The sequence below is a fragment of the Neolamprologus multifasciatus genome, chromosome 1 (genome assembly GCF_963576455.1).
Source record: "Neolamprologus multifasciatus chromosome 1, fNeoMul1.2, whole genome shotgun sequence".
NCBI classification, from domain to species: Eukaryota; Metazoa; Chordata; class Actinopteri; order Cichliformes; family Cichlidae; genus Neolamprologus; species Neolamprologus multifasciatus.
Genome location: NC_140439.1, coordinates 38,181,759 through 38,205,447, shown reverse-complemented (window position 1 = coordinate 38,205,447; position 23,689 = coordinate 38,181,759). Strand labels below are relative to the sequence as shown.

At 46.5% G+C, this 23,689-nt stretch overlaps 1 protein-coding gene and 1 long non-coding RNA gene across 3 annotated transcripts; one reads left to right on the top strand and one right to left on the bottom strand.

Annotated features, from left to right (window-relative positions):
• Nucleotides 1–287: 287 nt before the first annotated feature.
• LOC146526260 (uncharacterized) lies at nt 288–9,932 on the bottom strand. Of its 2 annotated transcripts, XR_014874870.1 has the most exons (4): nt 9,676–9,932; nt 3,229–3,406; nt 718–915; nt 288–560 (listed from the first exon to the last, which is right to left on the bottom strand). It is a non-coding gene; the product is annotated as an uncharacterized LOC146526260 (long non-coding RNA). The 2 variants fall into 2 exon arrangements; XR_014874869.1 differs by lacking the exon at nt 9,676–9,932 and having other exon boundaries at nt 3,229–4,188.
• A 7,221-nt stretch (nt 9,933–17,153) lies between these two features.
• On the top strand, nt 17,154–23,417 carry LOC146526259 (uncharacterized). The gene is made up of 3 exons (XM_085164747.1): nt 17,154–17,705; nt 19,084–19,279; nt 20,744–23,417. The coding sequence occupies exons 1-3, from the start codon at nt 17,362–17,364 to the stop codon at nt 20,840–20,842; spliced, it is 639 nt and encodes a 212-aa protein (XP_085020873.1). The 5' UTR covers nt 17,154–17,361; the 3' UTR covers nt 20,843–23,417.
• The last annotated feature ends 272 nt before the right edge of the window (nt 23,418–23,689 follow it).

Genomic DNA, 23,689 nt, shown 5'->3' with positions numbered 1-23,689 from the left:
CTCTGTATCGATACATTATTACCAAACAAAATATCACCATACTACACAGTATCGATTTTTTCCCCCACCCCTACATGCCTGGGTCTTCACCCATGTAGATACACACTCCCTTGACACACTCAGCATCAACATCTTCACACTGAAATGTAATGTATGTAATTAGCATCTTCATTCAGCCCTTGTCCTTCATTTAAGTTTTAATAGTGTACTTTACATGAATGTTTTTAAAGTAAAGGTGCACAAATTAATAATAGGTTTACTGGCAATTAATAATAAGTTGACAAAGTGAAGGTTAAAAATACAAAATGAGAGAATTTATCATGGGAAAACATTTGAAATCTTCCACAATTATAAAGTTTCATCAAAAGAGGATCATGTTAAGTGAATGTTGAGGCTTTATCACTTGCATTATCCATTTATGCCACAATTCTTTTCAGTATTAGTCCAAGCTCTCCTCTTCTGTTGACCAACTTCACCAGGTTGTCCAAGTGGAGAGCCAGCTGAGCCACGAACTTTGTCTGAGGGGGGATGGTGGCAATTCTCTTAAACTCAGCGTTGATCTGAAAACATGAGCACAGAGAAATGAGCTTCAAAGGTTTAATACCTGGAAGAAGGCCACAATCACTCATGCTGAAGAAATGGGCTGTCAAATAACAACTGTGCCTTAACCATTTTAGGCTAATACTGCAAGAACACCGTGTATGAGGCAAACCTTACCTCATGGAAATCAAATAGAGCAGGCCATCTTGCCATGAAAGCCTCGACATTGGTGCATCACGAACAACTTCATGTCTTCTGTATGAAAAAGTCTTTTCCATCTTGAGTTTCACCAACTCTGTTACTCTTTTTTATGTCCATGTGGTGGGCTTTGGCATGTCAATAGCTTAGAGTCCCTTTGTCTGCAACTTCAGAAAACTACGGAGACCCGCAGGGGACATGGGAGAAAAAAAAATTAAGACGGACTTTTGCGAGATCTCGCAAAACTAACTCAGGATCAGTGTTGGGTAAGTTACTTTAAAATAGTAACTTAGTTACATTACTAGTTACTTCTATCAAAAGTAACTCAGTTACTTCAAGTTACTCGTTACTTTCAAAGTAACTAGTTACTAGGGAAAGTAACTTTGGTTTTACTCAGAATTCTCTTGTTAATGTGTTGCTTCCATAACTTTGCCAGTCTTCTAGCTGCTTACTTGCCACAAGTGCACTGTGCCACCTACCAATAGAAAGGAAAAGATAATGTGCATATTTCCACGAGAGAAATCCCACACCCGGACCATCATTGACTGCTGCCATGATTCTAGCCTACGTCACAGCATCATGTGCGCCTTTTACATCCAACACAAAAACTGCAGTCGTGGTACTTTGATTGTACTCGGAACTCGGAAATTCTGCCTTCTGAATAGGAAGATAAAGCCTTTGAATGAAAACAAACACTGTTGTGACAGTGATGTTCACTGTTTTGATGGTATATTTGCATCAATCTATGAATCGTTTGTTCGCAAGATTCAGATAATTATTTTTTAAAAGCTAGACATTTTAAATTAGAATAAGAAAGAAAAGTATTTCTTTGTGCCCAACTTTCCCTGTTAATGCCCTACCTGGCCCCCCTGGCAAAACTTTGCTAGATCCGCACCTGCACAATTACCAGCTGTCAGCTACCTAAAAAAGGATCCTGGGGTTATTTGTCTCTCAGAAACAGTTCATAACTTCCCTTCAACTCATTCATGTCACCTAAAAGGTAAACCTGTTTCTCCATCACCTGTTCAGCTCTGATGATTCAGTAAGGACATCTCCTGGTTTCATCTTCATGTTTCCCTCTCACCAGATAAACAAACCGACATCATGACCAGCAGCTTTTTTGCAGCTGTGGCTCCAGCAAACATCAGCTGATACTAGAAATTAATATTATATAAATTCTAACAACAGCTGATCAAGCTTAAACGTGCTGCTGTTGTTTAGCGTGACATCCGCTGGTTTCCTCTTTCTGGCGCAAAGTGGGCGATAAACGAACAAGAGAGCCGATCAGCTGATCATTGATCAGTTTTCATGATTGAAGTAGAAACGGGAGAGGGAGGGGGAGAATGAGAGAAGAAGAGACAGCTGTGCAGCAAAGACACAGAATAACTCCAGCTTTGTGTCTTTTTCATTGTAGCTGAATTACGGGACAAACTGTTCCTTTTCACCTCAATAAGAAACGCGTAATATTTTCTCTGAATACCAGACGGGACGGTTGGCAACTCTAATAACTTATGAACAAAATAAAGTTCAACATCATTAACTTCATAGCACCCACCCAGCTGTATAGAAACTCCGTCATGCTAGCTAGTACGCAGTACGGAAAAAGTCAGCACAACGAAAATAAACTCCACCTAAACTTGGTTTATATCTGACCCAGATAGACTGCAGGTCATAACTTCTTACCTGAAGTTCAGTTCACACTTGGACCGGCGGCCGCCTCGGGTCTCTTTTCCTTCTGCGTCCTCCACCTGCTGCCTCCACCACTTGCTAATGTTACAGAATCTGTGGAAGCTCCGCGATAGCCACCACACGAAGTAACGAGTAACGACCCTATCTAAATCCTAGTAACGACTAACGCGTTCCTGGTTTTGGCATAATAACTAGTTACCGTGCTCGTTACCACAATAGTAACGTAGTTACTGTAACGCGTTACTTAATAACGCGTTAGTCCCAACACTGCTCAGGATCTCGCAAAACTTTTGCGAGATCTCGCAAAACAAACTCGGGATCTCGCAAAACAAACTCGGGATCTCGCAAAACAAACTCGGGATCTCGCAAAAGTTTTGCGAGATCTCGCAAAAGTTTTAGCCGCATTCTTCCTAACTTCCGCATTCTTGCTAACGGGAGGTCGAGACCTACTACAGCCGGGAGGAACACCGCTTTCCCGGCACATCGTGCCTCGACCGCCCGGTCGGCTTCGAACCAGCGTCCGAAGAATGCGGCTAAAACGTTTGCGAGATCTCGCAAAACTTTTGCGAGATCCCGAGTTTGTTTTGCGAGATCTTGCAAAAGTTTTGCGAGATCCCGAGTTTGTTTTGCGAGATCTTGCAAAAGTTTTGCGAGATCCCGAGTTTGTTTTGCGAGATCTTGCAAAAGTTTTGCGAGATCCCAAGTTAGTTTTGCGAGATCTCGCAAAACATTTGCGAAATCTCGCAAAAGTCCGTCTTAATTTTTTTTCTCCCATGTCCCCTGCGGGGCTCCGTATGAAACTGAGGTAAGGTAAAGAAACTCGTTCCCAAACAAGGAATCCATAAACTGAAGTCTGTCCTGAAGACAACACTGTCTCTTGACTTCAACGATGAGATCCTTAGTTGATTCAGGCGCTCCATTAGAGAGTGAGCCTTCGACAGGTTCCGTCAGCCAAAACAGTCTTTAGGACCAGAGGACTCTGTAGGCAAAAAAGAATTACATATCAGACATTCAAAAAGAATCATTTCAGTTTAGTTTTCATAAAGCTATCCATACCCAATAGTCAAAGTTATAAAGATCAGACATAAAAAAGAAGAATTGATCTAATGGAATACATGCCTATTATCTATACCTATTACACTTATATGAACACCTTTTATTCCTTTTGCCTTTTTAAAGTCAAATGTGGACTGATCCAATCTCATAGTCAACCAATGGATAAGTATCAAGGAGTTCACAGAGTGAAACGAGAGTGAATATTCTTGTGGATACTGGGCTGAGCTCAAAAGCTCTGTCGTGCTCTCTGTACCAGCCACCAAGCTCTCTGACAATGTAGAATATGTTGTGGTACAATGCAGATATGGTTTTTCAGTATTCTGGCAATCCACCTGCTGCCCTTTGGGCCAGTACCATTCCCTTTCTATAAGTTATGCCCTTTAATGTCACACACTGTGCAAGGTTGACCTCTAGAATGTCAGGGAATGTGTAACTAATGACTTAAGCTATCTCCTCTTTAAGCAAATCCACTAGAAAGGCCGATACAGCTGAGACCTCTAATTCAGACTTGATGGGGAGTTTAGATGTTAAGCTATCATCATCTGATGTTTTGACTTCTGTAATCATAAAGGTAAAAATTCCACCATCACAAAAACATTAATTTTAATTGAAAAAAGGTATTCCAGTCCAGAAGAGCATCAATGGTTTCTTTAAAGTACCAATCTTTCTCTCATTTATACATACTGTTTTGAGAAGCAGCTCACATATTTTTGTTAGGACAATGTTGGAAAATTCACAATACATCCCTTAATAAGACATACTCTGTTGAACAAACTTATCTCCTTGTAGATATCTGCTGTATTATTTGGGCTTGACCAATAGAATAGTCAAGTAAGTGACACTTCTTCACCTAAAACAATGACTAAATGGAAAAGTGATTTGGCATTTATGGGCACAGGTTCTTAAACCCACGTCTAAGGTGGCAGGATCCTTATTATAACTTGAGTGCGTGTCAGCAGCAAGAATTAAGTTATGGCACTGTGGCGCTCCCAGCTTCTTAAACTCTGACGGTTACAGCCGGACTAATTAGCCACTGTAGCCATAACTAGCACGAGTAACACAAACACTGTTGCTCTCTCAGTGACGTTTTAACTTGCCAAGCCATCAAAAACGTCAGTGCTCTCTGTCACATGCATAAATTCCATATCTGACCGACAGCAGCTGCAATTTGTGACTATTTTTCAGCTTTAGTCACAAAGCTAATACCAACTTTAGCTAGCACTGTAAAAACAACGTGTAGATGCATTACAGATTATGTTTCATATAGCATGCACTACAACAATTCTGTGAAAACGTACCCAACTAAAACAAATGTATTTAAATTACTTACCTTCTGTCAGGCGTTGTGTGGAGGCGAGGAAGAAGGAACCCAAACGCAGGACTCACAGGTAGATGAAGACTGGTGGATGTTTATTATAAGGAGTGGAGGAACAGAGGGTGAACGGACACTGACTGGCTGGAACACTGAATGGCTGACTGACTGAGAGAACACGGGGAGGACAACATCACACGAACATCATCAATGACACGACCAAGAACGAGTGGAAACAGAAGACTTAAATACACAGACTGATGAGGATGATAATGAGAGACCGGTGAGTACACAGCTGAACATAATCTGGCTAATGGCACGAGACGAGGTGACACAGGAACAAACAGGAAATGAAACAGGAAGTGGCAAAATAAACTGAACATGAACAAAACGGAAAGCACTGGGTCACCGACCCAGGAACCCTGACAGTACCCCCCCCCTCCAAAGGCCGGCACCCGACGGCCAAAAGAAAGAAAAACCAGAACAGGGCGGGCGGAGGGGGCCCAGGACGGAGGGACGGAGCCCAAAACAGAAATAGTTCAGGTGGGCGGCCGCGTGGCCGGCGGCCGAGACGGGACAGTTCAGGTGGGCGGCCGCGCGGCCGGCGGCCGAGACGAGACAGTTCAGGCGGGCGGCCGCGTGGCCGGCGGCCGAGACGAGACAGTTCAGGCGGGCGGCCGCGTGGCCGGCGGCCGAGACGAGACAGTTCAGGCGGGCGGCCGCGAGGAAGACGGCGGCGGCCGCTGAGCTGGTCCGGTGGGCGGCCGCGAGGAAGACGGCGGCGGCCGCTGAGCAGGTCCGGTGGGCGGCCGCGAGGAAGACGGCGGCGGCCGCTGAGCTGGTCCGGTGGGCGGCCGCGAGGAAGGCGGTGACGGCGGCCGCGAGGAAGGCGGCGGCGGCCGCGAGGAAGGCGGCGGCGGCCGCTGAGCAGGTCCGGTGGGCGGCCGCGCCGGCGATGACGTCCAGAGCGTGGCTGGGGCGACGGTGCGGTAGCCGCAGGACCAGGCGAAGCAGAGGCTGGCGACGCGGCAGCCGCAGGACCAGGCGAAGCAGAGGCTGGCGACGCGGCAGCCGCTGGACCAGGCGAAGCAGAGGCTGGCGACGAGGCTGAGGCCGGACCAGGCGAAGCTGAAGCTGGCGACGAGCCTGAGGCTGGACCAGGCGAAGCAGACGCTGAAGCTGAAGCTGAGTCTGAGGCTGGCCCAGGCGAAGCAGACGCTGAAGCTGAAGCTGAGTCTGAGGCTGGCCCAGGCGAAGCAGACGCTGAAGCTGAAGCTGAGTCTGAGGCTGGCCCAGGCGAAGCAGACGCTGAAGTTGAAGCTGAGTCTGAGGCTGGCCCAGGCGAAGCAGACGCTGAAGCTGAAGCTGAGTCTGAGGCTGGCCCAGGCGAAGCAGACGCTGAAGCTGAAGCTGAGTCTGAGGCTGGCCCAGGCGAAGCAGAAGCTGAAGCTGAAGCTGAGTCTGAGGCTGGCCCAGGCGAAGCAGAAGCTGAAGCTGGAGCTGAGTCCGGACCAGGCGAAGCAGAAGCTGAAGCTGGAGCTGAGTCCGAGGCCGGCCCAGGCGAAGCAGACGCCGAAGCTGAAGCTGAGTCTGAGGCTGGCCCAGGCGAAGCAGACGCCGAAGCTGAAGCTGAGTCTGAGGCTGGCCCAGGCGAAGCAGACGCCGAAGCTGAAGCTGAGTCTGAGGCTGGCCCAGGCGAAGCAGACGCTGAAGTTGAGTCCGGAGCTGGACCAGGCGACGGCGTGGGTGAAGACACGGAGGCCGCAGCTGGCGAGGATGAAGACACGGAGGCCGCAGCTGGCGAGGATGAAGACACGGAGGCCGCAGCTGGCGAGGATGAAGACACGGAGGCCGCAGCTGGCGAGGATGAAGACACGGAGGCCGCAGCTGGCGAGGATGAAGACACGGAGGCCGCAGCTGGCGAGGATGAAGACACGGAGGCCGCAGCTGGCGGCTGGACGGGCTCCTCGGGCCCTCCAGCTGACGAGGCAGGAGACTGGACGGGCTCCTCGGGCCCTCCAGCTGACGAGGCGGAAGACTGGACGGGCTCCTCGGGCCCTCCAGCTGACGAGGCGGAAGACTGGACGGGCTCCTCGGGCCCTCCAGCTGACGAGGCCGGAAGCTGGCTGGGTTCTCCTGAATCTCCAGCTGACGAGTCGTGGGACTGGACGGGCTCCTCGGGCCCTCCAGCGGACGGGACAGGAGGCTGGACGGGCTCCTCGGGCCCTCCAGCGGACGGGACAGGAGGCTGGACGGGCTCCTCGGGCCCTCCAGCGGACGGGACAGGAGGCTGGACGGGCTCCTCGGGCCCTCCAGCGGACGAGACAGGCGGCTGGACGGGCTCCTCGGGCCCTCCAGCGAGAACAGTCTCGGGACCAGCGGGCACAGGGGCCCCTGGCAGGCGCAGAACAGAACCAGCAGGCGCGAAGACCTCTGGCGGGCGCAGAACAGAACCAGCGGGCGCGGAGGCCCCTGGCTGGAGACAGGCAGGGCCAGCGGGCGCGGAGGCCCCTGGCTGGAGACAGGCAGGGCCAGCGGGCGCGGAGGCCCCTGGCTGGAGACAGGCAGGGCCAGCGGGCGCGGAGGCCCCTGGCTGGAGACAGGCAGGGCCAGCGGGCGCGGAGGCCCCTGGCGGGAGACAGGCAGGGCCAGCGGGCGCGGAGGCCCCTGGCGGGAGACAGGCAGGGCCAGCGGGCGCGGAGGCCCCTGGCGGGAGACAGGCAGGGCCAGCGGGCGCGGAGGCCCCTGGCGGGAGAGCGGCCGGGCCAGCGGGCGCGGAGGCCCCTGGCGGGAGAGCGGCCGGGCCAGCGGGCGCGGAGGCCCCTAGCGGGTGAGCGGCCGGGCCAGCGGGCGCGGAGGCCCCTGGCGGGAGAGCGGCCGGGCCAGCGGGCGCGGAGGCCCCTGGCGGGAGAGCAGGAGGGCTCACAGCTGGCTCTGGGTGCTGTGGCTGCAGGTCCGGGGACTGAATCGACTGGATGGGAGGCGACTGGACTGACTGGACTACAGACTGGACTACAGGGGACTGGAGGACGGGAGGAAACTGGACTACAGGGGACTGGAGGACGGGAGGAGACTGGACTACAGGGGGCTGGAGGACGGGAGGAGACTGGACTACAGGGGGCTGGAGGACGGGAGGAGACTGGACTACAGGGGGCTGGAGGACGGGAGGAGACTGGACTACAGGGGGCTGGAGGACGGGAGGAGACTGGACTACAGGGGGCTGGAGGACGGGAGGAGACTGGACTACAGGGGACTGGAGTGAAGGCTGAAGAGCAGGTGAGTGAACTGACTGGAGTGGGGAAGCTAAGGAATGAACAGAGGTTGGCGATGCTAATGGCTGAGCTAATGACAGAGTTACCGAGGGGGATAAGATGGCGGCCTGGGCTAATAAGGCTGGTGCCTGAGCAGGGGACACTTCAGCTAGCCTAACCAGGGACAGTGCGAGGGCGTGAAAGGTTGGATCAGGAGGTGGATAAAGAGGTGAAGTAGTAGGTGGGCCGGTTAGCTCTTCCAAGCCACCAGGGAGGTCAGGCTGGGTTGAGGCTGCCCTCAGCCTGGGCGCTGGGACAGGCACGGGAGGTGGCTGGACACCAGTCACCCCCACCCGGGAAACTAGAGTGGATGTGGAGGTAGACTGCGTCGCAGCTGCCTTCCTCCTGGGAGCTGGCACCGGTGTGGGTGTAGGCCGGGCCCTAGACATCTGAGGAGGTGAAATGGCTGAAGAAGAAGGCCAAATCTGGGCTGCCGTGCTGGTGGGGAATGGCTGAGTGACGGGTGTGGAAATGGTGACCGGGTGTGTGCTACTGGCAGGTTTATCAGAGTTCGGTCTGTTTTTTCTGCCACCACGATTTACAGTCTTTGTGGGAGCAGCGCAGAAAAACTCTTCCCAGTCAACATCATCCAGGAGGGAATCCCCCCATGGATCGGTGGTGGATCTGTTATGTGTTTTATGTGAATAATCAGACGATGGATGTGGAAAACAGTTAGTGGAACTCACCACCGGGAGTTGTTGAAAATAGTCCGTATTATGGCGGCGTGTGCGCCGCTTTCTTTGGGAAGAGGAAGCGGCCGGGGTAAACAGCTGAGCCTCTGGCGCGGTAGCCTCCATTGAGTCGAGGTGGGAGGCGTAGCCGCGGTGCCGTGGCGAAGGTGGAGGTCCGGCAAATGAGGCGGCGAGTGTGCGAACGAGGAGCGGAGCGGCGAGAGAGGGAGCGGCCGAAACGCGGCACGAAACGTCCGCTCTCGGCGGCAAATGCTCCGAGGCAGGTGTGGCAGCAGGTGGGGGAACGCGGCGTCTCCGAGGCCCGCCCAGAGCCAGGCGAGTCCCCTCAAAGACGTGCTCTCGCTCCGCGAAGAGCCGCTGTTTTCCCCTGACCAACTCTGCCCAACGATAAAGCGCTGCCACCTGCCGCTCGTTGAGGTCCGAGTCCGCTGGGTCCCAATCGTGTCTTCGTGGCACGGGTCGTGTCATTCTGTCAGGCGTTGTGTGGAGGCGAGGAAGAAGGAACCCAAACGCAGGACTCACAGGTAGATGAAGACTGGTGGATGTTTATTATAAGGAGTGGAGGAACAGAGGGTGAACGGACACTGACTGGCTGGAACACTGAATGGCTGACTGACTGAGAGAACACGGGGAGGACAACATCACACGAACATCATCAATGACACGACCAAGAACGAGTGGAAACAGAAGACTTAAATACACAGACTGATGAGGATGATAATGAGAGACCGGTGAGTACACAGCTGAACATAATCTGGCTAATGGCACGAGACGAGGTGACACAGGAACAAACAGGAAATGAAACAGGAAGTGGCAAAATAAACTGAACATGAACAAAACGGAAAGCACTGGGTCACCGACCCAGGAACCCTGACACCTTCTCAGTATGCCTGACTCAGTGCCAAAGGTTGCATGTGGCTGGACAGTCTTCCAGAATCTGGCGGTCAATTGCGCTCTCCTTAAGTTATGTTGTTGTCTTATTGGATAAGACTCCAGGTCTTATTATCCAATCATATTTAGTTGTTGTCTTTGAATAGATTGCATCATTTCCGGTTGTGGTCAAACATGATTATAATGGTTTTAGTATTCTAATTTAGTCACTTTAAATCAATGCAAGAAAAATGAGTAGTCTCAGTATTGTTTATAATCAAGTAAATGGTACTTTATTTAATCATGTAAGTAAGAGAAACATGAAAAGCTTGTGTAGCATTAACTAAATTCATTTGTGCAAATTCAAAAGCCTGCCAATTCCCATTTTTTCAGTGTAGGAACATGACATTTGGTTCAGGAAGAGGGGAAAGTTTTGTGGGGAGAGAGGGATATCGATAGTGAGTGGTTTTGAGAGTGATGTGGGGAGAGAGGGATATCGATAGTTTTGTTTTATGTTTTAGACCAATGAGCGCTCTGCTAAATGTCACAGTTGAAAAGGCCAGAAACATTCCAGCGAGTGTGTGTAAACGCTGTTTCCTGTTGGAAAACAGGACGAGTGTTGAACCTTTGGCTGTCAGGTGACATGCTTCTCTGTTTTATAGCGGACAAACTATTTTTTGGAGTGGCACAAATCATTTCTGTGACACCGGATTGTTCTGTTCATTATTGATCCCTTTACCCCGAGTCCTAAAGTGTATATTTATTTTCTTACTCTTCTGATATTTATTGTTTGTTTACTTGCACTGCTGTAACTGGAGCCTCGTCGTCTCGTCTCTCTATATACTGGACTGTCTGTAGCGGAGATGACAATAAAGTTTACTTTGACTTCAGCAGCGAGCAGGTGCACCGAGGGCTCTCACGCTCACTTTCGCGGATAGAATTTCAAAAAAACATTGGTGCAAATTATAAGTCTGTATCATGATGTCTGCTGTTTTTGTGTTTGTTGGTTTGTTTTTATTTTGTTTTATTTTGCAAGTTGGTTATTAGATGCTCCCCCCGCCCCCGGCGCCCTTACTCCCAGCAAATGGGCGATAAAAAACCGCCACTGCTTCAAACAGTATTGACAAATACACATTCAGCAAGATAAATAACAACCAGTGAACGGGAGCCTCCAGCAGGAAAACTGCTGTTAAAAGTCAAAATCACACGTGCAAAATAAGTAACTCAGTCTGTTTCTGACTGAAGTGTGGAAACGGTTCAGATGTAAAGTCAAGGCATAGCTGGTTGTGTTTAAAGGCTCCAGATCCTAATTCTGTGCAGCTTTCGATGAGCAGCAGTTCAAAGTGAATCATCCCCAGCAGCCCCTCATTTCATCAGCATTTGGGATATCCACCCTCTCTAACATCACACAGATCCTGAAACAGAAAGTACTGTCTGAGGTATGGATGCTCAGCTCATTCACTTCAGGTGCTTTAAGCTGCATTTTACTAACTGTTCTAGCCAAGTTAACAAGCTGCATTCATATAGGCTACTTCAAGACGTGGAAGGACTAAGGAAGAGAACCTCCTAGGACCTGCCGTCCACATATGTGGACATCACATTTTGGGTTATTTAGACCAAAATACTCAATTTTACTCTACAGGGGCCTGATATCCACTTACGACAGGGGTGGGCAACTCCAGTCCTCGAGGGCCGGTGTCCCTGCAGCTTTTAGATGTGTCCTTGATCCATCACAGCTGATTCAAATGGCTAAATTAGCTCCTCAAGGGTCGTGTCCAAATTCATGGGCTGCATCCTCCTGAGGACCCGGCCTTCGCGGTCTACGTGGGCCAGGTCCTCAGAAGGTCGGGTAGGCCGGAAGTAAACGGCTATGGAATTGGACGGTCTAGCCTTCTCGATCTACTCCCGCCCTTAATTCAGAGTATTTCTGGTTGTCAGCGCCACGGCACGAAAATCGAAAATGGACCCTGAAATCTTTCTCTGTTTTTTGTGTTCATTTTTAATTATCAACGAGCTAACCCACATTCTCACCTGAAAATATGTTTAAAGTTTATTTTGTGGCCCAGAAAGATTAGTAAGAGTAATTTTAAAACTTAGTAGCGGCCGCCATTGTTGGAAACTGGAGCTTGGCTGGGCCGCGCTATGAATTCTGGGATATGGTAGGCCACGAAGGACACACCCGACCCATCCTTCAAATTCGGGGAAAAGGAGGACGCATTTGTCGGCTGCATTCGGAGGAGTCTACGAATTTGGACAGCCTTCGGCGCGTCGCTGTGACGTAATCGGTCTACAAATGCGGCCTCAGGAGGAAGCAGCCCATGAATTTGGACACGACCAACATGTCCTGAAGTTCTCCAGAGGCCTGGTAACGAACTAATCATGTGATTCAGGTGTGCTGACCCAAGGTGAGATCTAAAACCTGCAGGGACACCGGCCCTCTGGGCCTGGAGTTGCCCACCCCTGACTTAAGAGGACATTATACTGTCATGGTCCTGAGTCTGCCGACTCAGTGTTTTGTGTTTCTTTATGCTTTTGTTTATTCTGAGTATGTTTTCTGTTATGAGTTTAGTTCAGTGTCGTCCCGTCCCAATCAGCCCAAATATCAAAGAGAAATTAAAAATGCTGCTGAGGAAGAGTTCGGACCTTAACTGGAGGACGTTATTAGTGGACAGCCTGGTAGAGGTTGTAATGAACCCTGAGGTTTGAGTGGAAAGTAAAGCTGTACATCATTAGCATAGAAATGAAAGCAGATGTTTAATCTCCTAATAGCATCACCAAATGGAAGCAGACACAATTACAAGACGACTGGTCCCAGGATGGATCCCAGTGTTCTCCGTAAAGTGAGAACTGAACCAGTGATGCAGCCTCAATGCCAACCCAGTGTCTGAGGCGAAGAAGGCAGCAGCTCTGAGGTCCATCAGATTCATCTGAATCTACTGGGACAGATTAGCACTCACCTTCAACGGCACTGTTTCAGCATCGGCTCAGAAGCTTTCAGGCCAAAACATGATGTAAGCTTTTCCTTTTTACCAATCAGTAATTTCTCACAGATAATCATTGGATGCTTCTTCAACTGGATGTATGTGAGGAATGGATAGCGCTGAATGACATCTTAGGTCTGTGAGAACATTTCGCCCTGATATCAGAGAGGCACGCATTCCCAACAGTGTTACTCTGAGCTCAGGCACAATTCCCCTCTGCCCAACGGGGGTTTCCTGACAGGGCAGAGGGGTGGGGGCTGCAGTGGGAACCCTGTGTGTTTCCCTGTTTCCTGTGTGTTTCCTGTTTCCAATTCTCACACCTATTTCAGCACCTTGACCACACTCCCATGGCCACTATTATCTTTGGCACAAGTGTTTTTCTGATGAGATTCTGACCACGTTTATCAGCCTAAAACCTCAGGATGTAAAATCGTGCACACCCACAGCCGGTGACTCATTTTCACCATAAATGCTAAAGGTTTGTTTACTTCCTCTTGTGACCTTTACTGCAGAGCAGTATAAAAATAAGGAGTGCTATTCAAATATGTGGGAGGAGTCCACATTCCTAAAGGTGAACTCAGCAGGATGATCTAAAATTAGCTGCAGGGGATGGGTCCACCCAGGAACTGATGTCACCTGTGTCTCAAGGTCTGACAGCTAACAATAAATGAGCCAATAAAAAACAGTTTCACTCTCTTAAATGACACAGCCTGAAGGAGTCATGCAAATGATGCAATGTACCACGGTGGCAGTGCAAGTATTAAAGGTGTGAGCAACTACCTGAAACACAGCGGTGGGGCTAAGCTTTTGCAGTTTTGGTGCGATGGGGCCATTGTGCTCCACCCACTTGCAAGGCCCACGAAATATGTAAGTTTTGTGCAAAATTTCTTTTGGTTTAAGCACGTCTAGTTTTTCAAATAAGTGATTAATCTTTGCAAAGAATAACTGTAATAAATGAAAGTGCACACGTCTGGCTGCAAATGACAACATCTGCATTTCTGACTGGGGCGGGCACATGTTCACGTGTTCATATTCAAAAAGTCACTTTGTGTTGGAGCTGAACCAAAACACCTGTAAGAAAAACTGGAAAAAACATTTATTTTTATTCCTTTCTTCTACATCTCCGTCTGCAGCTGGTCCAAAATCCTGCTGCACGACTTCTAACCAGAACCTGTGAGAGAGAGCATATAACTCTATATATGCTGGCTTCACTCCATTGGCTGCATGAGTTCATTTTTAAATTTAATGCTTGTTTTTAAATGTTTAAAAGGTCTTGCTCCACCTTATCTCTCTGAGCGTCTTCGTGCTCCATCATTGTCCACTTTTAAAGCCCGTCTTAGAAATCACTTTTACTCCCTGGCTTATGACACAGTCTGACCCGGACCTTTTATGGTTTTTGTCTAATTAAATTAGCTTTTTTCTTTTTACATATAATATTTCACTTTATTTGTCATGTCATGTGTACAGCACTTTGTTTTCAGCTGAGATCTGTTTTTAAAGTGCTATATAAATAAATTGCTTGCTTGCTATCTTGTAAAATTACAGCAGCGTGTTCACTGACAGTTCATGACAACCTGGGGGGGCCCTGACATCAGAACCAGTCCCCCCCACAAAGAGAATCCAGTGTGCAGATAGTAAAAACTGCAGCAGCCATTTTTCAGCTGCTGTTCCCGATGCTGATATTGCAGGAGACGTTTCCAGATGTTTAAACCTTCGAGAGGATTTTTTCTCCATGTGAAGAGTCAGGAACGACCTCATGTTTTATTTTTTAATTCCTCGTGTGTTTTATCTTTTATTTCACGTTTATATTTTACAGGAGAATACGGGTGTTTCATGGCACAGGCTGACTTGAACCTTGGACCGTTTAATTAGGGTGACCATATTTTGATTTCCAAAAAAGAAGACACTTGGCCCAGTCATGAAGAACTTTAATAAAACTGTTTGCTTAAAGAAAACTTTAACATATATAAACGGTACCGTCTCTGTGCGGTTCATGAATGGTGAAATAAAAAATGTCATAAAGGTTTTTACAAATCACCGAGTGCAGAAAAAAGAGGACGGTTGGTCAGCCTAGTTTATTTCTATTTATTATATCCACTGTTTAACCTCTGGACCCAACAGCAATATCATATATGAATTAATTTTTCTTTTTTTTCACATCAGATCTTTTAAACAACTTCAGACCTAACCATAGGTATAAAGCTTTTCATTATTTTTTAAATATTTTTTAGGTTTCTATGGCTTTATTGTCATAAAGACCCCTTTTTTCTATTCTTTTTTTTGTAGGGGAGACCCATAATATGCAATAGTTTCCAAACATTAATTGCAAAATATTTGGCATGAGGTTATTACAGCCTTGAATAGGTCAATAATTTATAAGAACATTAATTTGGATGCATTATTATTTTTGGAACAACAACTCTTTATTGCAAAAAACAAACTGAACTGACCTGAACAAACTCAACAACAAACTAAACAAAGATGTAATTTACATTTTATAGCACGAACCTCTAGATAGAGGGATTTTGCAGACAGGACATATCCTACCATTTGCAGCAGTTATGATAATAATGCGCTGTTTGCACGATGAGCAAAGCTTCCAAGCCCCCCCCTAAATTGACTGTGCGCTTGGTGTTGTGCGTGCGCGCGTCTGTGCAGAAATGACTAGTAAGACCAGGCTGCAAACTATTCTCACAGACTTCAAATGTGCACTTGAATTAGTGATGTGTCGGTCGCGAACGAAAAGGCTCTTAGAGCCGGGTCTTTGAAGTGAACGACGCGAGCCAGCTCCTTATCGGGAGCCGTGTTTTGTTTTTTTTTTCTCACCCTCTCTCTCTTGCACTTTTTTTCCGCTTCACTCAGCACGTGAGCCTTGTGCTTTGCGCTGAGCAGAGGGGGGAGGGGCGGTAGTTACACTCGCAGTAGCACAGGAACAGAGCGGGAGGGAGAGAGAGAGAGCCAGGGACAACGTCACATTAGAAAGGTATAGTAATCATCTACAACTATTTTCAGTTGCAGATGATAAAGGATTCAGAAAGTTTATTCATGCAGGTCCATATGACAGAGAATGTGCATCTTCTTTTTGTTTTCATATTTTAATTTATATTTAATTGTGTTGTGGTTTGCAGTGTTTTGTGTTGTTTCACTTTAAATTTGTTTAAAAGGAAAAAGCTGAAAATTTAAATAGTTAAAAGTTGAACTGTGACTAGTTGGTTTTTGTATTATATGATTTATTTATTACATTTTATGTAGAGTGAATAAATAAAAGTATACAGACAAAACATGTACAAACTCCAAAACACAACAGAAGTGCTCCAGGATGCTAGGGGGCAGCGTTGAGCTTTTGTTACCTCGTGGCTACACAAGCCAGCAAATACCAACGACCGGATTTGGTGTGTGGTAGTAACAGGTAAATGAACTTTTTTTTTTTAATTATTTGAATATATATAAGTGCTTGTGTAGAAATACACAAACAATACACACATGCTTTCAATTGTGTAATTTAAGTGATCAAGGTAGCTGTTTTGAAGTTCAGTTAAAGCTAGGACTGTGTTTTGGAGTTTGTACGTGCTTTGTCTCTGGGGGACACTGTATATATTTATATATAAACATATATAAATAAAACCACTTTTTTTACATTAGTAATTCCTTTTGTGCATAATTTTATATTACTGTTAATAAGAAATTAATTAAAGCAACAAAACAACCCGAAGAGCCGGTTCGGAGCTGAAAGAGCCGGCTCTCTAAAAAGAGCCAGAAATCCCATCACTAACTTGAGTCCAATAAGACCGACACACACACACACACACACACACACACACACACAGTATATATATATTCTCAATCACATTCACACCACTCTCTTATATCAGTTCCACTACATCAAGACTATTTTATGGTGGTCAGCTGTTTTATTGCCATGTATTTTGCAAGGTAAGATAACCATGTCCTGCATTGAAAACCACTGAAAATGTCTATGGTGGTGCTGTGCCTAATATTGTGCTCATTTGATCCAAAACCTATTTTTCCTTTATTTTGAAGGCTGAGGCTTAGATCCATTAGGTATTCACGAGAAAAGCATTATCACATGTCAGGATTACAGTATATCGAAAACATGTGATTATAATGGGAGTCAATGGGGCCCAAAATGGTACAAGGGTAAACAAAGATAGTACATATGTGAATCTCATTTACACCACACCATAGAGGGGATCATTGAATTTTAAAAATAATCCTAAAACACACATCCTGGCCAAGTTTCGTGCAACTAGTCTTTAAAATGACTGATATATTGAGAATCAAAAATCCAAAGTTACCCAAACGGTGTAAACATCTGTCGTGTAAACACTGTTGAGGATCAGAACGACAGCAGTTGAAGAAAACCTGACAATATTCACGTTTCAGGCGATAAAACCTTTTTCTGTAAAACATAAACATCTGTCTCCACCTTTAAAAAGGAACAAACCAACAATGAAACGTGTGAAATGTTTAAAAAGAGCTCACAGCAGAGTTTATTAGAGGTACGAGGCTGTCTGCTCCCGGTCACAAACACAGCGCACAGCCAGAAGAGGGGCGGGGCCGCACGCGGACTGTTTGTCGTGAGGAAATGTTGAGGAGATCCCCATGGCAACCAGGCAGCCGTAGGAGCTCCGCTACCGTATTTAAAGCAGCTTCAATGGAGCGGCCGCCAGTCTCAGCCGTCCGAAGTCAAGATGGCCAATCACTTCAAGCTCTCTCTGACTGTTTCTGCCACTTTGCATCTCTCTCTGCTGATCCTCTACGAGCTCCGCGCCGAGATGGTGGACGCCTGCGAGCACCAGTACATGACCACCAGCGAACAGGCTGCCCAGCAAATGCACGAGCTCCGCCCGGCCGCCGCCTCCAGGTGTCTCAGCGCCGAGAAGGTGGAGGCCCGCGAGCGAAAGTTTGACGTCAACCTGAAGAAGCTCGACCTTCAGCGCCACGCCCGCGAGCACCAGAAGCTGTCCACCTGCGAACAGGCTGCCCAGGAAATGCACGAGCTCAACGGCCGCGCGCTGTCTCCATGGCGTTACTAGTAAGTATGGAACCCGCAGAGGGACAAAAATGCTCATTCTCTCACTCATTACTGTTTGAATGAAAGTTTGAATGTTGGGTATTGTCGCAAATTTCTATCATCGATTCGACTGAATTTTGACTCTGACAGTCAGAAATATTCTAATTCTATATTTTTTTCCATCTCTGTATAAAAACAAAGCTGACACTTCATCAGAGCTGTGAGCATCACAACAGATGTGTTTGTCTCAAAGTAACTGAGGCTAAAACAGAAACACATTAAGGAGATTTTCCTGGTCTGGCTTTTTCTAACAGATAACCTTAAAAATATTCTGCAGCCAGTCAAAAATGGAAGAAACCCATGAATCAGCTTCTGAACCTGATGCTGCTGAAGTTACAGAGGTTTGATTAGAGACTCAGCTCAGAGTTTTGGCATCATTTTAAAAAGTTTACATTTCTGCACTGAACAGCAGAAATGAGGCTTTCTTGTTGGAGGCTGACAGCACTGAACACACAGGTAGACTGGTGCGTAATAATGCAGAAAACAGAGATTTGAGATGGGAAACTGTTCTTGAAGGACACTTAGAGAGACAGAGCTGTGCAGGAAGTGAGATCGTATCGTGGTGGAAGCAAAACAGTCAAAGTAAGAGAGAAACAATGACGATGTTTTACAAATGTGAAGCTGCTGGTTCAGTGAATTTTGGTCAGAGACTGACAAAAATAGATTCAGGATTTAATGAATCGATATCGCGTTATTCTGGCTAAAATCGATTTGATTTGGAACATATTTAATAATTGTTTATTTATTTACCAACATGGTATACATCATGCTTTGGTTCAGCAGCAGGTACGGTGGATGTTTTTGACAGTAAGTAAGATTTCATCAGAGTGACGGCCTGTGGAGGAAGCTGCACAGATGTCTGTTGGCGTACAGTGCTCTGTAGCGCCTACTAGAGGGCAGGAGTGGGAACAGGTTGGGTCCAGGCTGTGATGGTCTGCAGTGGCGTTGCCTGCCTGTTTCCTGATTCTAGATTTGTACGAGCCCTGAATGGAGGGCACGTCAGCAGCAGCAGTGACTTTCTGTGCAGTCCTGACTTTCCGGTGTATTCTGTTCTCGCCTTGTGTGGTGGCTGATCCAAAGTTTGGACGTGCAGAGAGCAGGCTGGATTATTGCGGAGTAGAAATGGATGGACAGCTGCTGAGCTGGTTCAGGAAGTTCAACCTGGAAGGGAATGGAGGAGGAAGCCCGCTAAGCCCAACCAGCGAGCAGATGAAAGCTACCAGCTTTAATATTAAACGAGCTTCGATTTGAGAAGCCGCGTATTGTCCCGACTGAATCTGCTGTGTGTTCACTGTCTCCTGCACGTGTTGAGCTCTTTTCTGTCTGTCTGTGTCTCCAGCATAGACCGAAACGACAGCAGGTATCCACGTGACGTCATCTTTGCCGAGTGCCTTTGTAAGGGATGCATCATCGACCGGCGCGAGGTGGACGACTACAACTCTGTGGAGGTTCGGGCTCCGATGGTGGTCCTGATAAAGACCAAGTGTAAGGACGCAGACACATATCGAGTCCAGAAGACGCGTATCGAAGTCCCGGTGGGTTGCACTTGTGTAAGGCCCAAAATTACTCTGTGATCTCAGAAACGAAGCTTTACTCACACTGAAGGCCATTTATAGCCGTGCAGCACCTTCACTTACACTATAAGAATATTTATCACAGCTTTCTGCCTGCATGTGAAGATGTTGCAACAACAGGCCCGTTTTGGCCTGGATAGTTAAGAGAAACTAACCGTGATCGGTCATTCTGGAGTCTTCATCATAAACAGGACCAACACTAAACCGCAGACAGACTCAGAGGCTTCACGTCCTCAAAGAGCCTCAGACCTTTCCTGTCGTTTGCTAACAGGAAACTATTACAGCTGCTGCGCTGCTCTGTGCAAATACATATCAAGCTGATTTAATATAGCACTTTATCTCCAGCTACCTGTAACTTTCCCTCCTCATTCAGACGTTACTTGCAAGTGAAAACTGGTGATTTCTTTTTGTTTAGCCTCCTAGGACCTGGCATCCACATATGTGGACATCTTGACCAAAATACTCAATTTTGCTCTACAAGGGCCTGATATCCACTAACAAGGACATTATGCTGCCACTGTTCTATGGAAATTTAAAATGAATGTCCTCATATGTGGATCTAATTTCTCTCAGAAACAAAAATCAGGTAAAAAAACAAAAATAAAACTTTGTTTTTACATCCATCAGGTCCCAATCAGCCCAAATAGCAAAGAGAAATTAAAAATGCTGCCATGACAGAGTTTGGGTCTTAGGAGGGTAAAACTGAGTTGTGATGAAGACGTCATCCGTCTGAGCATCAGTCTGCTCTGTAGAGTTTAACGAGTGACTTAAATCAGGCAGGACTGCAGTCAGTCAGGTTTTTTGATTATTTCTTGGAAGAACTCGTCTGAAAGCAGCTTGTTTCTACCTTTCAGTAAACGTCCAACCAACAGACCAGAAACTCCAAAGAAAGTCAGATTTCTTCCCATGTTTTTATAATGAAAAAGTCTCTTTTTCCTCACACGGTTAAAACTGTGAGACCTGCAGGTTTAACCTGTGAAGCACAGAGACTTCACCAAAGACACGAGGATGTGCTTTCACACTTTAGTATTTATTTTGTTGTATTTTATTGTATTTTTTGAGTCGTTTGCACATGCAGATTAATGTGAAATACCACTAAAGCAGAGTGCCGCTGTAGCTTCACTTCATGCCAGAGCGGCTGGAAGCTCGGCGTGAACAGAAGATGAATAGTTCAACATTTGGGCAAATTTGGAGACGTTAGCTTAGCTGAGCACGAAGCCTCGAGTTTTAATGTAACGATGAGTCCAAGGAAACATTTTAGTAAGTTTCATTTACCAAAGAAGAAGCAGAGACAGTCAGCTGATCGACTGTTTCACGGTCAGGAACAGCATCGTGTAAATGCACTGAGTTTACTAAGGAAGAGTCCATAATTACTGTCGGGACGTCAAAGAAATCTGTTTTTAATGTGACTGATGTTGTTGTCAGATGGATGCAGAGCAGGAAAAAGCTGGTGAGGTCTCTGACCTGCAGCAGAGTGAAAGTCAGGACGCTCGAGCTCGGAACAAGCGGGTGAAAATCCTCTAAAGTTGACTTGTTTCGGATCCTGGCAGAAACGCTGTGAGCCTTTACAGAGACGCACCTTTTTCTGCTCAGCTAAGCAAACAGCTTCATGGCTCCACATTTAGCAGAGCGATGTGAGAGCGCTCCGACCCCCTCGAACTGTGAATGAATCAAATGTTAAACTATGCAGAACAGGACAGTGTTGGGCACATGCACAATATGAAGAAGCTGCACCTTAATTAGCTTTAAAGAGACTAAAAAGTAACGAACGTGTGAAGAGAGGAGAATGAATGTGAAGAAATGTTTTAGTGAGTTTCACTTTATTTCTTTGAGATATTGTTCATGTTTTTATTTATTCGTGTTTTCGTTGTGAGGTAATGATGCAGATTTGATCCCTTTGAAGAGATTTTTAAAGCTGTTTTTGTCAAACTGTCAGTTTGTGCTGGATAAAGGTGTAAAGCAGGGGTGTCACACTCAGTTTGCATTGTGGCCACATACAGCCCAGCCTATGTTAAAAGGCCCAGACCAGTCAAAGTGCCCTTTCTGTCAGCGTAAAGAGGCTTAAGTACATATTTAATCCCTGACATGTTCATATAAGACCAAGAAGGGCAGTCTGCACAGTACAGCTCAGTTTTTCTACGTGAGAAATAAATGCAGCTGCAGGAAAGAAAGAAATCTGCCAGCGTGACTCTTTGGGCTTAAATGTTCAGAGAGCTCATTCCTCACACTGCACTTATAAAACACCAAGTTTTACTTTTACTGTAGTCTCATTAAAAAAAGAACTTTTCTGCCATCAAACTGATTTTCTATTAATTTATTTCTGTGTTATAGTATGAATGTGGATGGTGGACGTCTTTATCAGTAAGAAAAGCTGTAAACTGATGGAAATACAGTTAAAAGGGCAAAATTTATGCCTTCCTTCACTTGTTCCACCGGCCAAATTAGAGTCTTTGCTGGGCTACTTTTGGCCCCTGAGCCTCCTGTTTGCCACCCCTGATATAAAGACACCTGTGAACTTTAAAATTGTATTTTTATTTATTTAACCAGGAAAAATAAAACTCTTGGAATGAAAATTTCTTTTATGAGTGCAAAGAAGCACAAGGAGTGACATTATTTTCTTTAATTTGTGTTATAAATGTACCGTCAAAGCTTTGTTTTTATTTTTGTAATCTTTACGTTATAATTTCAGGAGAGTTTAGAAAAAGCGAACCGGGTGTGCGCTGACATGAAGCCGTTCCTTAAAAGAACATTTTATTTTACTATTTAACTATCAATAAACAAGTTTTCTTCTATGATTTGTCCAGTCGTGTCTTTTCTGTAACTAATCACAAGCATCTACGTACAGCAGTTTCTTTAATCTGTCACATGGGGGCGCTGTGGTAACAGCATGACCAACTTTGGACTCTTTAGCTTGAGACACCAGAAGATCTATTTTCTTAGCCTGTTTAGAAATCCAACACAGATCGTCTCTGGCTGTATCCCAATTCAGGGTCTGCAGTACGCAGCCTCAACGATCCTCAAGGGCCGCGTACTCAAAGACCGCTAAGGCCGGAAGTGCGAGGCTTGTGAAATGGGACGGTCTTGCCTCCGTTGCGCTGCCCAGGTTGCCTAGCAACCATGATACTAACAGCTGGAAACGTTTCATACAGCTTTGTTTGACAGAAATGAAGGAGAACATCTTTTGTTCATTTGTTTGTTTGTTTCTACATAAGCTTTGATCATTCTCTGATTAAGCTCAGCTATTGAACGGCGTATATTTTAAAGTAAAGGCTTTAAAACCAAGTTAGTACAAACGTCACTAATGTCACATAACTTTGCCGACATGTGGCCAACAGTAATGTTTTAATGTTCTTCGTTATTAAACATTTGCACATAAATAAGTGACATAATATTCAGTACTTACTTAAAGTTTACTCTTCTGCAGTTTTTTTTTTCCGGCAAAATTATCCACACCCACCGCCGCGCTATGCATTCTGGGATATGTTGGGCCACGAAGTCTACACCGCCACGTCCTTAAAATTCAGGGAAATGAAGGACGCATTTCGAGCAGCCTTCGAATTGGAACAGCCTTCGTCGCGTCGCTGTGACGTAATCGGCCTTAAAATGCGGCCTTTAAGGCTGCAGACCCTGAAATGGGATACAGCCATTGTGTGGCGGCTCGAACGCCTCCTGCTGGAGAACTTACCATCATCGGTCAACTAAACATGCTGCTGCACACCTGACACTCTGGTCCACCTGATAAAAACTGTCAATCAGAGGGTGACTAACATTCCCACACCTGATATTACAAAGTTCATATCAAGCTCTTTCCTGTTACCATGGTAATCACATACAGTCAAAGATCCCTAGCTGGTATAAAACTTCCAACTAGCAGAGCTACCATCAGTGGCGACCCGTGAAAGTAGCCTTATTACCATGGCGATTATATTGCATTGCATTGTTATTAGCTGTGTCCAAATTCATAGGCTGCATCCTCCTGAGGACCCGGACGGTCTGGCCTTCAGATTTGCGTCACCGCTGTCTCTGTAGAGTTTAATAAACTCGGCTGCTTGCTTCCTCAATATAACAGGACACTGGAGTAAACTCTCGACCGTCTCACACTTCGGTTTAATCAGAAACGACAGAAACGACAGCAAAACGATGTGCCCAGAGTTCGGCGTTTTCGCCCCAGTCAGCTATCGAGCTGGTGGGTAACAGACGTCTCAGAAAATGTCAAAGCACTTTTAGAAATATGTGATGTCTTGATAAATCGAGCAGATATTTGAAGTTTACACAGCTACGTTCTCTACGTACAGCAGTTTCTTTTCTCTCTCCAGAAAGAGTAATATTAAAATTAAGTAGCTGCTGCCATTGTTGGAAACTGGAATCGGC